General features: G+C 65.0%; 1 protein-coding gene across 1 annotated transcript; it reads left to right on the forward strand.

Moving 5' to 3' along the window:
* The first annotated feature begins 510 nt into the window (after window positions 1-510).
* On the forward strand, window positions 511-8,723 carry CRYBG2 (crystallin beta-gamma domain containing 2). The gene is made up of 19 exons (XM_072885296.1): window positions 511-2,529; window positions 3,128-3,172; window positions 3,270-3,388; window positions 3,659-3,815; window positions 3,920-4,059; window positions 4,147-4,273; window positions 4,572-4,607; window positions 4,687-4,814; window positions 5,038-5,164; window positions 5,461-5,603; window positions 5,676-5,802; window positions 5,922-5,954; window positions 6,068-6,180; window positions 6,375-6,504; window positions 6,671-6,810; window positions 7,127-7,250; window positions 7,800-7,958; window positions 8,333-8,492; window positions 8,635-8,723. The coding sequence occupies exons 1-19, from the start codon at window positions 511-513 to the stop codon at window positions 8,721-8,723; spliced, it is 4,116 nt and encodes a 1,371-aa protein (XP_072741397.1).
* The last annotated feature ends 5,010 nt before the right edge of the window (window positions 8,724-13,733 follow it).

Genomic DNA, 13,733 nt, shown 5'->3' on the forward strand with positions numbered 1-13,733 from the left:
TGCCCGCCTGACTCATCCTGCAGCTCGGGGCACGGCATGGCTCGGGGCACGGCATGGCCCAGCCGGATCCTGCACACTCACCTGCGCCGTGCCGGCCCACCAGGCTCTGCCGGAGCCCACCTTGGCGGCGTGGTGGAGCTCCCCACCACCTCTGCTGGATGCAGAAGCATTGGTGCAGGCAGGCGGAGGGAACCCAGTGCCCCCCACATCCTGTGTGTACCAGGAGGGATGACATGAGCACCCCGAGAACTGCAGAGAGCCCCAAAGCCACCTTCTGTGCCCACAGGACCCCCCCCAAAATGTCCTGCAGGACCAGAGGGAGGTCTAGGGAGTCTCAGGGTCTGGCTTGGGGTCTGGGACTGGTCCCCGCAGGGCGGTTTCTGCTCACCTCTCCCAGGGTCTCCTTCTCTCCCCGCAGCTCCGCCAGCCCCGGTGCAGCAGCCGCGGGGGCCGAGCTCAGCAGCGCGGGGTGTTGCGGGGCCGTGGCAGCCCCCTCCCCGGCCCCCTGGCATGGATTCGCCATTCCGGCATGCCAAGGCCAAGGGCTTCGTCTCCAGCGCGGAGCTGAGCATGAAGCAAGCGGTGCCAAGCACGCCAGGACCCGAGGGCACGTCCCGCTTCCAGAAGGTCTCGCTGGTGTCACGGCGGCTGGAGAGCACGGGGAGCGCGCGGGGCCGGGAGGGGAGTCCCTCTCGCGTCTCACTCCTGCTGCAGGCCTGGGAGAGGGAGATCGTGGAGAAGACGGCAGCCGGCCCCACCACCCTGACGCACCGGGAGCGCTCGTCCTCCGTCAACCTCCTCAAGGACTTCACCGCACACGGCCCCATCTTCTCGCAGGTGTATTCCCCCGCGCAGAAGCCCCGGCGGCAGGACGAGAGGGGGAAGGCGGGGGCCGGCGGTGGCGGCGGTGGTGTCCCCCCACCGGTGGGTGCCCCCCACGAGATGCATGTGCACAGGGAGAGCTACGTGCACGGCACCCTCCTCCCCACGCGACCTGCCGAGCGCCCTGCCGGAGGTCCCGGTGAGGGTCCTGGTGCTCCGTGCAGAGCCAAGACCGGCTGCGTCTCTGCCCTGCCCAGGGCCAGGCACGTCACCGTGCTGCGGACGGGCAGGGATGCAGCCGGGTCTGAGCCGGGGCTACCGGAGGGAAGGGAAGCCCGAAACAGGATGCACGATGCTACCGGCACCACGATGGCCCTGCCGCAGCAGGAGAGCCACGAGCAGGATGGCAGCAGCTTTGCTGGGGCCACAGCGGGCAGCGAGAGCTCGCCGGGCACCGTGGAAGCCGCCGGGCTCCCAGCCGAGGGATCCCCCGAGGAGAAACACTCGCCACAAGCCGAAGCCACGCCGGCGAACGCAGCCCTGAGAGATGGCGACAGGCCCGGGGACCCACAAACCAGTATAACCAGCTCCCCGCAGTGTCCCTCGGCGGACGCCGGCAGCCAGGCTGATCCGGCTGGTGTGGGAGAGGGAAGCGCAACAGATGGGGATAGCACCATTTCTGCCGTGCCACCAAGGACAGAGAGCCCCCCGGGAGCTGGCGGCACCCCCGAAAACCCCTCCTCAGAGGCGAGCAATAGTCCAGAGCCTTCATCCGAAGCACCAGCATCTCCAAAGGCTGAGGTTGAGTTGGAGGGGGGTGAGATGATGGGGGTCCCTCAGGGCATGGGTCAAGAGCCCGAGAGCAGCCCAGAGCCCTCTGCCGAGCCACCAGCCCATGACCCACTGGCCGAGAGCCCCCCAGACGCGACCGAGGAGGACCCCGAGCTGCTGGTGGACATGGAGATCTTTGTGGACACGCTACGCAACATGGAGCCCTCGGAGATGCGGAAGGCACCCAAGACCCCACGCCAGCCCCGGCCGTCATCGCTGGGCCGCTGCGCTGCTCTGCCCCCCATCCAGGAGGACCACGTGGCCCCCCGCACCCCCATCTCCCTGCCCGAGGCCCTGCGCGAGCTGCTGGCGCGGGGCCCAGCGGGGTGGCAGGAGGAGAGCCCCGAGGAGGAGGTGGAGATCGAGAACCCCTACCTGAGCCCTGACGAGCAGGCGCCAGCGGGGACCCTCCGTGGGGCACCCGGGGACAGCACCGCCAGCAATGGCCGGGTGGAGGGGGGCTCGCTCCTGGGGACACCAAGGCAGGCGGGAGCGGAAGAAAAGGCCAAACCGGTGGCCGGGGGCTTGGCCGAGCGCAGCGTGCTCTTCCGAGGGAATGTCCTCAAGGGCATGGCGTTGCTCTCCCACTTCTTGGAGCACCGGGCGGCTGCGGCCGACGAGGGGAAGCCCTACTCGCGCCTGGACAACAGCGTGCTCTACAGCCGCTTCGTCTCCCCCAGCACCGCCCCGCTCGAGCTGCCCGGCAGGGACGGTGGGGGCACGGGCTCACCCGCCCCTGGGGACCACAACGGGTTGGGCCCTGGTGGCCACCCTGGCTCTGACATGGCTGTGCTGGAAGCCCCGAATCCTGGCTGCATCCCTTCTGTCACCCAAGAGCCAGAGAGCACCATGGCCCTGTGTCCCACCGATGTCCTGGTGAGTGAATCCCACAGCTCGGCGCCTGGGGAGATGCTTTGCCCTCCTGGGCATGTGGGGAGGTGGTGGGGTCTGAACCCCCAGAGAGTCTGCCTGTTCCCAGCACATGGCTTGTGCTTCCCATCAGAGAAGCCATGGGGTGAAAGCCCCCAGTGTGATGGGAGGGTACCAGGATGGGCGATGGGAGGGTACCAGGATGGGCGATGGGAGGGTACCAGGATGGGCGATGGAAGGGTACCAGAATGGGTGATGGGAGGGTACCAGGATGGGTGATGGGAGGGTACCAGGATGGGCGATGGAAGGGTACCAGAATGGGTGATGGGAGGGTACCAGGGCGGGTGGCGGAAGGGGACCAGGACAAGTGATGGGAGGGTGCCACCATGGATGATGGGAGGGTCCAGGGGCAGGCAGGGAAGTCCCAGCAGTGCAGGAATGCTCAAGGTGTGGCTGCTCGGGGCGGTGGGAGGGATTGGCAGACACCAGACGCGAGGCTGCGGCTGCGGCTACGGCTACGGCTTCCTTGGGCTGCGGGGAGATGGCTGGTGCAGCCGACGTCCCTCCGCGCTCCTCATGCGCCTGTCCCCTCGGGTCTTCACAGCAGGAGGACAAGGAGGGCTTCAAGATCAACACAAGACCTGGCAAGGTACAGGGAGTGTGGTGGGGCCGGGCCGGGCTGGCCGGCCGGGGGCACAGTGGGGTACGGTAAGGTAGCACCTCTCCACTGTGTCACCCCCTCCCAGATCATCCTCTTCTCCGAGGCCGGCTTCATCGGTCAGAAACGGGAGATCTGGGGTGACGTCCCCGACGCCACGTCCTGGGAGCTCTCACACACCATCTCCATTCGGGTCATCCGAGGCGGGTAGGGGACGGCAGGAGGGCGAGGACACGTGGTGAGGATGCGGAGGGAGGGCTTGGCCGGGGCTCCCCGTGCCGGGGATGGCGGCCGGGTCCCAGCCTGGGGTTCAGGAATGATCATCTCGCCAGCGCTAATTACTGCGGCTGCAATCCAGCATCGCGGCGGTGGCAGGACATCCCCACCCACTCTCTGCCCCGGGGCTCCCGATGACTGTGGGGCTGCGGGTAAAAGCAGGATTCCCCCACACACACTTTGTTCCCACCCCACTCCTAGGTGGGTGATGTACGAGAAGCCGCGATTTCACGGGCGCAAGTGCGTGCTGGCCGAGGGGGACGTGGAGATCGACAACCCCTGGACGGCGTACGGGCAGAGCGGGCAACCCTGCGGCAGCCGGCCCTTCCGCATCGGCTCCTTCAAGAGGGTGGTGCGGGTGAGCGCAGGGATCCCCCCGAGCCTCCCGCTCACCCCACATCTCCCAGCAGCGACCAAGCGGGGGGTGCCGGACCCCCGTAACACTGCTCTGCCCCGTGCCAGGATTACCGCACCCCCGAGATCAGCCTGTTTGCGGAGGAGAACGGCGAAGGCACCCGGCTGAAGTTCACCGACTCGGCCGAGGACACCCGCGTGCGGGGCCAGGCGCTTGCCGCCGCCTCCATCGTCGTCCACTCGGGCCTGTGAGCGGAACTGGAGTGATGGGTGGGCGCTGGGTGGGCTCCAGCACGGGCTGGAGCAGGGTGTGATGCCTTCCCCCTCTTCCCCAGGTGGCTGGTTTACTCCAAGCCTTTCTTTGACGATGACCCCTACGTTTTGGAGCCGGGCGGGTACCCCAATTTAAAGGCTTGGGGAGCAAAGGACCCATCCATCTGCTCCATGCACCCCATCAGGCTGGTGAGTGCCGGTTGCTGGAGTGTTACTGGTTACTGGGGTGCTGGGGCCGTGTCCAGCCCTGGGCATGAGGCGAGAGCATCTCCCGACGGTCCCTGGTTCACATCAGTGAGAGCTCGGCGTGGAAATGTGCCAAGCGTGGCTCTGGAAAGTGCTCCTGTGGGTTAGTGGTGAAGGAAAGGGATAAAACAAAGCCCAAAAGAGCTTGTTCTTGAATGAAAGTGACCCAAAAACCAGCTCAGGCTTTAAAGAGGGGGATCGGATGTCCCCGCAGCCTCACTGCGGCTCCTTCTCCTTCCAGGGCTGCCCCGTCGTGGAGAGACCTGGTGAGCCGCAGGTGAGCACCGGGCCAGCGCCCGGGGAGGCCGTGGGGCCGGGCCGGCCGTGGGACCGTGCTCACCCCGCTGTGTCCTCAGGTGCTGATCTACGAGGCCGCGGGTTTCCAGGGCCGCAGCTTCACCATCAGCCGAGACATCTACGACCTGAAGCGCCTGCCCGGGCCGGTGCTGCCCACCGTGGGCTCCCTGCACGTCCTGGGTGGCTGGTGAGTGGCACGGGGCGGGCAGGGCTGGCATCTCGGCTGGAGCAGGCTGGGAAGGGGACGGTCACCCCTTGGAAAGGGCTCGGAGGAGCTGCCCAGGGCTGTGGGATGGCCGTGGGCAGCTTGGGGGAGAGGGTGGCACTGGAACAGCGTGGATGGTGTCCCCGTGGTCCGGCACGTGGAAATCCTCCGGAGACCTCACTGCCCGCATCTGCCTGTGCTGCAGCTGGGTCGGCTACGAGAAGGAGGGCTTCCGTGGCCACCAGTACCTGCTGGAGGAAGGGGAGTACCAGGACTGGAGGCAGTGGGGCGGCTACAGCAAGGAGCTGGTGTCCTTACGGCTGATACGGACGGTGAGGGCAGGGGTGGTGGCATTGCCTGGGGACAGACCCAGTGTGTGCAGGGAGGGCCAGCTCCCCGGTCCCATCCTCATCCCCCAAAGGGAGCCTTCCCTGCCTGCGGCAGGCAGCTGGGCATGGCCTGAGTTCCCCCAAACTCATCACACGCAGAGGGCTAGGTGCCCAGAGCTGCTCCCTGGGGTCCCTGAGGCCAGGCAAGGACCCCAGCTGTGTGTGTGCAGAGCGCCTGGCCCGCAGCCCCTTCCCCCCAACAGACCGAGGGGCTCGGGGGGGGCTCCTTCTCCCCGCAGGACTTCTCCGACCCGGCGCTGGTCCTCTTCGAGGCCATGGACTTCGAGGAGGGCCCGAGCGTGGAGCTGAGCGAGGCGCTCCCCGACACGCAGCTGGCCGGCTACGGCACCGTCACCCAGTCCATCCACGTGCTGAGCGGCGTGTGAGTGCGGGGACGGGGGAGAGGGGGGACAGATGAGGGGGGACTGAGCCAGCACCCACGTTTTCCTGGCAGGTGGGTGGCCTATGAGGGCACCAACTTCTCGGGCGAGCAGTACATCCTGGAGAAGGGGGTGTACCGCAACTGCGAAGACTGGGGTGCCACGGATTGCCGCATCGCCTCGGCACAGCCCATCCAGCAGGTGGGAGCACCGGGGACACCCGCTTTTGCCGTGGGACCCGCCGGTGTCACCGTGTGCGGGGCTGGTGGGGGCCAGGCTGGGGGCAAGACGCCAACCAGCCCCGCTCTGTCTGCTTCCAGGTCGGGGAACACAACCTCCATTTCGTCTCCAAGGTCAGGGGCGGCGGATGGGGAGGGGGACGTGCCCCCCTGGGGGACACAGCCCCTTGCGGGATGCTGGCGATGCTTTGCCCCCTTCACTGAGCCCCTCCGTTCCCCCTCCCCAGATCCTGCTCTTCTCAGAGCCCGACTTCTTGGGGGACCACATCGCCTTCGAGGAGGACCAGGACGCCCTGCCCACCGCCTTCATCCCCCGCTCCTGCAGAGTCCGCGGGGGCAGGTAGGGTGTCCCGGCACCTCGCTGCCTCCGGCTGCGGACGGGAACAGGGACATCACCCTGGCCGGCAGCCCCGCAGGTGCCCGTAGGGGCTCCGCGGGAGGGTGGGCAGGACGGGGGTGCCGGGGGGGGGCCACAGGAGGGCTGGATGCCCACCACGATGGCCACATGAGCCCGGGCATGCTCCTCCCCACCAGCTGGATCCTGTTCGACGGGCAGGCCTTCGCGGGGGAGCAGCACGTGCTGTCCGAGGGCGAGTACCCCACGCTCAGCGCCATGGGCTGCCTCTCCTCCACCACCATCCGCTCCCTGAAGAAGGTCCCGGTGGTGAGTGCTGCCAGGACTGGGGCAGAAACCCCCCAGGAACCTCCTTTTTCCCCTCCCACGGGTACCCCCGGCACTGGCTCTCCCGCCTTGGAGCGCTTCTGTGCTCACGGGTGCCCTCTCCTCCCGCTTGCCCTCCTCATGCCTCGTCTCTTCCCCTATCCCGCAGTTTTTCTCAGAGCCCTCCATCTTCTTGCATGGGCTGGAGTGTTTTGAGGGGAAGGAGATCGAGCTGAACAACGAAGTGCGGAGTCTCCAGGCAGAGGGTTTCAACAACCACGTGCTGTCGGTGCGCATAAAAGGCGGGATGTAAGTGAGCCCCAGCCCTGCTCTGCCCGGCCGGCGGGTGTTGTCTGCCTGCCCGGGGGTGACCATGCTCTGCTCATCCCATCCTGTCCTATCCCATCCCATCCCATCCCATCCCGTCCTGTCCCGTCCCATCCCATCACATCCCGTCCCATCTTGTCCCATCCCATCCCGTCCCATCCCGTCTTGTCCCATCCCATCCCATCACATCCCGTCCCATCTTGTCCCATCCCATCCCGTCCCATCCCGTCTTGTCCCATCCCATCCCATCCCATCCCGTCCCATCTTGTCCCATCCCATCCCGTCCCGTCCCCCACAGCTGGGTGCTGTGCGAACACGGTGACTTCCGAGGACGCCAGTGGCTGCTGGACTGCACCGAAATCACCAACTGGCTGACATACAGCGGGCTCCAGCACGTGGGATCCCTCTACCCCATCCGCCAGGTGAGTGCTGGGATGGGATGGGGTGCTGGCACTCAGGGGGGTGAACCCCAAAACCCTGAGGCAGGCGCCTCACGGGGAGCTAAAGAGCTGCCAGTCCCGATGGCTGGGAGGAAGATGTGGTAGCGGCTCTGGGTGAGCTGGGGAAGGCAGCAGGCACGCTGCTGACAGCCCTGGCCCATGAAAGATGCCACCAGCCCAGCACCGTCACCCCCAGATCCCTGTCCCCCGCCCTGGGAGTGGCCGCTGTGGTGGCGAAACGCTCCCCGTGGGGCAGGCGCCTTGCAAAACGCCCCAGCATCCCGGCGGGGAGAGCCGTGCCCGCGCCAGCTACGAGAGACAGGCCAGGGCCACGGCCATCGCCCTGGGGAGAGGCAGGGACCTCCCAGGGGGGGACAGGGAGGACTGTCCAGGCAGCTGCCCCAGGGGACCGGGGTCCTCCCTTCCCAAAGCCACAAGCCGGGTGAGGTCCTTCCTCGGCCAGCCGCGGTGTGAGGCCGGAGGTGCAGGCAGCACGGCTTTTTGGTGAAAAAAAGGTTTATTTCTTTCCAGAGACGGATCTATTTCCGCATCAGGAGCAGGGAGCTGGAGCTCTACCTCTCCGTCCCCGACGACGTGGAGGACATGAAAGCGGGACGTGTGGTGGTCTCCAGCCTCAGCGAGCAGAGCAGCTCCGTCTGGTACTACGAGGACGGGCTGATCAAAAACCAGGTCAGGGCTCACGTGTGACAGCCAGTGCCATGGACGTGACCAGGGGAGCCCCTGGCACGACTCATGCTGGGGTACTCCCCACCCCACAGCGATCTTTTAGGGTTTATAACAGCTTTTCCCAGCATCTGACCTCAGCCTTGTCCCCAAAGATCAGCTGATTCTCTCCTCCCCAAGTCTCCTCTGGAGACGTGAAGGCACCTCTGCCTCCCCTGAGGGGTTTTCACCACCCTAATCATCCTCACCTCTCACTGAGGAGTTTTCCATGTCCAGAACCAGCTGCATTTACAGGGAAACGCCTCCGAGCTCCAAGCCTTTGCACCGGGCAGAGGCGACGGAGAGGAGGAGGCTGACCCAGCCACTGCCACTCCTTGCAGGTAGCCCCCAACATGAGCCTGCAGGTCATCGGGCCAGCCGGGAAGGGCGCGAAGGCCGTGCTGTGGTCTGAGACCCGGATGCCGCGTCAGACCTGGAGCGTCGATTCTCAGGGACGGATTCACAGCCAGATGTTTGAGGACATGATCCTCGATATAAAGGGTGAGGCCTCGGCACCAGAACAGGGACTGCTTTCCCAGGGACCCCCAAAAACGGGGTGTTTGGCTGTGAGATGGGGCACCCACCCCTTCACCGCCATCAGGAGTGCGGTCTGCCCTCCTGAAACCCTCCCCTCGCTCCGCAGGTGGCCGATCCTACGACCGGGACCACGCCATCATTTGGGACATGGCTGAGGAAAGACCCACGCAGATCTGGGACATACAGGTGCTATGAGGAGGCGGCATGCAGCCCTCAAGCTCAGAAGTGCCACGGGGCAGGACGGGGACACCCTGCCAGCGTCCCTGCACTGGGGCGGGAGGCCTCCTACCCCACACACGCCGCACCCCAAACACCCCTCTGCCCCGGCTGCTGGCATGAAGGGTGCCCTCCATCACGAGGGGGAACCACCCCGCCTCCCTCCCGGGGAGCCCCGTACGTGGCTCACGAAGGACCCCATGGACACAACCAGCGCGGGACCCTCCGGAGAGCGGCAGGGCCCCTTCCCCACCAGCTTCCCCCTCCGAACTGTATTTATGTACGTGTGTAAGATACGGCCACTCTCGTCCGGGCCAGCTCTGCCTGGGTGGTTGGTGTCCTTGTCCTTGTCCTTGTCCTTGCACTGGCCGCAGCCTGGCAGCCCCCCTGCCGAGGAGCTGCCCCCCCCCCCCATCCCAGCACCTTGTCCCCGCAGCCCTGGGCCCAATCCTGCTCCCAGGATGGGAGCCCGGTGCCCTCTAGTGTCCAGGGGCCACGAGCAGCACTGGGGCCCTGGGTTTCCAGAAGGGAGGCGCAGGCCAAGCTGTGGCCCCGGGGGCACTGGGGGCTGCCAGACCCCAGCAGCCCCAGCTCGGGAGGGAGCCCAGCCTGCTCGTGCTGCGGGCTCAGGGGTGTTCCAGTCGTATCACCCCAGGGCGAGCTCTGCTTCAGCAGCATTTAGCGTCCACGCTGCAGAGCTGCGTCATGGCTCAGGTCACTCATCTTCAAGGTCCCCGGGACAGAAGTCTTCTTCACCTGGGTGAGGGCAGGAGCAACTTGGGGACGTGACTCAGAGACAGAAGGGATGCGGGGTGAGAAATCCACACACAGAGACATCAAGCGCTTCTGTCCTCACTGCTGGGGAGAGGAGACGGCTGCCGGCAAGGGCCCGGTTTGCTGAGCAGGTTAAGCCCAGTTTGGGGAGAGTCACTGCAGTCGGGCAGCGATCAGTTACCAACCCCGCAGCGAAACCGGGCTGTTCTGGCAGCGACAGACAGCGCGGTGCCTTCCCGGGAGGTTTCCTCAGCAGACTCAGGTGCACAAAGGTCCCTACATCAGGCGTCTCCAGCTGGCCAGCAACCGCTCTGGCTTTTGGCAACAGCCGTCATCAAACATCCATCTTTATGCTGAAACGTGTCCCCAGTTGCCCCAAGACCTGTTCGGGCAGGAGGACGCGTAACCACAGGAGAGGAGAGCGGAGCGCGCTGCGTCGGGACACCCAGCTCCGACGTGCTCCTCTGCCAGGCCAGCGGGCAGGCAGACTTGCTGGCCCAAACCCAAACCACTGCCTGCAGGCAGCAGTGACAGGCAGGGCAGCAGGCAGGGCAGCAGGCAGGGCAGCAGGCAGGGCAGCAGGCAGGGCTGCGTTTCCACCGGCTGCTCAGAGAAGGCAATGCGAGGCCTGCAGAACCAGCAGGCACATAGATACCGAGTGCCAGGGTAAGCACCACAACCCCATCCCCACCTCGTGAGAGAAATGTTGGCAGGAAGGCAAAGGAGACCATTAGAGGATGTGGGGTGAGGGCTCAGGACACTGCCACCCTGTACAGTCCGGGCTGGGTCTGTGGCTCTGCTTAGGCGCCTGGAAGCCGCGGAGGGACGTCAAAACACACAAGCTCAGCCTAGCTGGGCAAGCAGGGACGCTATCAAGGGGGGAAAGCCTCTCGCGTAGCAGAGACGCCGAGACACACCAACCCCGCTCCCAACGCAGGGCCACACCTGACAGAAAGTGCCTCCTCCCCTCACCCGCCTTTATATACCCCCCGCCAAGCCAGGATTGGCGAATAGCAGGGAGTTTGGCGGCGTCGGATTGGTGGAGGGCACAAGCCCCTGCCGTAGGATTGGCCAGGACTCACTGGCGGGCTGAGGGCGGTGCTGTGGGGGGGCCGCCCGGCCGACAGGGGGCGCTGTGTACGCGTGTCGGCACCTGGGCCCCGGTCCCGGCCCCGGCCCCGAGGCCCGGGACCGGGACCGGGACCGGGGCCGGGGCCGGGGCCGGAACCGGGAGTCTCTTCTCAGCTCCACAGAGCCCCAGCAGGGGCTTGGGGAAAGCCAGATCGTGCACCCCGATCTCACCGTTTGACCCGCAAGGCTCAGTCCTGGCTCCACCCGGCCCCTCCAAGCAGCGAGGGTTGAAGGCCCCAGGTAAACGGCCGGTGTTGGGGTCCCACACCAGCCCCTCAGCCCCGTTACCGAACCTGCCCCAGCCCCACAGCAGAGACGAGCCGGAGAACTCTACACCAGCACTTTATTTCTCAGAGCCTCACAGCAGGCCTGCTCCCCAGCCGGCCCCAGGGCCTTGCTTCAAATCCGAGCAGCTTCAGGGTTTCATTGAGGGGAGTGGGAGCACCGAGCAAAGGGAGGCAGGGAGGGGAGTGACAGCATTATGCTGGCCGGTCCTCCATGCTGTGAGGGTTCAAGGAGGTACCGGTGCAGGGGACACCATCCTGGGGGGTGTCTTCTTGGTGGGGCCGGGGAGGGTGGGGTGCACAGTGGCCCCACTCCGGCTCAGCACAGCCACAGGAAGAAAGCCGCAGCCAGCCCCAGAGCGAGGGAGAGGAGGGGTGGGCTGCCGCAGGGGGGGCTCAGGCTGCTTACAGAGGGGCTTGCAGTGGTGGGGCGGGTGTTCATGACCTCCGTCTTCTCCGCCTGGCCAAGGGGCTGGAAAAGAAAACAAGAGAGTCAGGCATTGCTCCAAACCGGAGCAGACAGCAGCGCAGGGTGGAAAACCCCCCACCCCGAGAGCCCTCGCCCAGCTGCCCTGGGGGCAGAAAGAAGCCCACTCCCATGGGGGACACATGGCTTCCTCTCCCCCAGCACACACAGAAATCACCGTTGGCTTTTGGGTTTTCCCAACGCAGGGAGCGAAGCGAGCCCTCCCTCACGTCATTGCCCTGTTTCTAGCCAGGGGCTTCTAGAAACTGGGGCCAGGAGGGGGAAGGAGAAGCCAGGGGGGCAGTCTCTCTCTGCCCCTCAGACTGCTGCGAGGAAGCAGCTGGGGATGTGGCAGCCCACAGGCCCTGCAGGAGAGGATGTGGGGTGCAGAAGCAGAGCTGGGAAACACCCATGCTGGAAGCAAGAGGGAGGAGGAGGAGGAGGGACCCCAGTCCCCGTGGGCCGCCACAAGCAGGGCAGAGACATTGCAGTCGGTGTGTGAAATGTAACACAGGCGGGATGGTGATTTCAGGGCAGTTTCCTTCCGTCTCTAAAGATCGGCACCTTCTAAATTAAGGTGTTTGCGTGAATCCCTCCTGCAGGACCACTGTCGCTGGGATTTTGGTCCTTTCCTGGGACTCCTGGTGTAAGCGGCTGTGCATTTACGCCTGTGAACGGGGACCGCAGCGACAAGCGCTGCCTTGGTCTGCTGGAAAAAGGACACCATTTCCCTCTGTGAACCACCCCCCACGCTGGTTCGCACCACTCCTCAGGTCCCTCTGGAGCCAGACAGAGCCAGGGATGGGGCCCCAACACACAGCTCTGCCCCCTCGCAGGTACTCTTGAGCTATGAGGGGTTTTTGGCTGGTTTGCCCAGCCACAGAGTGGGACTCCTGAAACATAAATGCACGCCGCAGAGCCAGCAGCAGGATGCGGATGCGTGGAGTTTGTGAGCAAAACAGCCACAGACAAATCTGGCCCCATTACCAACACGCTGTAGAAAAAAGAAAATTAATCCCGAGAGCTGCTCCAAATAGCATCACCCTCCCTGAAAGTGCCGGCACGTTCATCCCTCCCACACAACGGTCCCCTGCCAGGAAAGAGCCGACATCCACCAGCGCGGCACTCGAACCGAGCCCCCATGGAGCCTCCCGGCAGGAAGGAAAGTAACATCCAGGAGGGAGAGGCGAGAGGAAACCACACAGCTGTGCGCCCACCCAGCATCCCCACAGCCGTGCCTGGTGTCCCCAGTGTCCCCGCAGCCACGCTCAGCATCCCCGCAGCCACCCTCAGTGTCCCCACACCAGGCACGGGCTGGGGACAGGGCTGGGGCCCGCATGCAAAGGAGAGGCTGCAAGATGAGGTGGAGAGCTAAGTGCGAAGATTACAGATATGCATGATGCTCTTAAATTTAAAAATGCTCTACAAAAGGCAACGTGAGGAAGTATTTAGACGTTACAGACCACAGTGCAAAGCTCCTGGTAAGACAGCAAGGGTTAAAGCCAAATAGAAAGTCAAACGCTCAGGTTTCCACCTGAAGTTCAGCAGAAATTCTCCCACCGGTTGGATCCTACAGCCCCCTGACTGCCATCACACCCGTGGGACAGAGCTGGCTGGACCCCTCAGCCTTTGCAGGGCCCCGCGCTGTGGGGTTTCTCTTACCACGCAGAGGACAAGCAAGGTGAGCAGGAGGAGCAGGTAGGTGCGCTGGAGGGGCTGCATGGTCGGGGCTCGGCTCATGATGTGCTGTGGCACTTCCTCATCTGCTCGCAGCGATTGCAGTCGGAGGCTTTAAGCGCAGCGGTGGCCCTGTCTCACCAACCACACCTTCCTCCCCTGCATTGGCCCCACCACCCCAAAGGGCCGTTTGAACCCAGGGCGATTTGTGGAAGTCGCATGCACTGCCAGTGCTGCGAGGGAGAAGGTGCAAGACGTGGCACGGGGGATCTCCAGGTGGGGACAACACCGTACAGCCCTTTTGGCCTCAGTTCTCTGGAGCCCTTGATTTACATCGCCCAGCACGAGAGCAGCTCCTGCTCCCCCTCTTCCCCGGCACAGCCAGCTCCGAGCGGGACGTCCTAGCCACCATCTCCAGCAAAGGCAGCAAACCCTTCACCCTGCCTTTTCCCACATCACAAAATACCGCCTGCAGCATGAAACCCTGCAGGCTGAGCTCTGCTTCTCCCCGGGGGCTCCCTGTCCCGTACCCTACACCCATGAAGGACTAATAGTGGTTAACCCCCCCACCGGTTCACTGGGAGGTTTTGCAAATCGCAGCCAACGTTTCAACCAGGGCTCTGCGTTGCGTTGTGTAACAAACCTCCTTCCCTGCAA

Source organism: Ciconia boyciana, chromosome 21 (genome assembly GCF_034638445.1).
Source record: "Ciconia boyciana chromosome 21, ASM3463844v1, whole genome shotgun sequence".
Lineage (NCBI taxonomy): Eukaryota > Metazoa > Chordata > Aves > Ciconiiformes > Ciconiidae > Ciconia > Ciconia boyciana.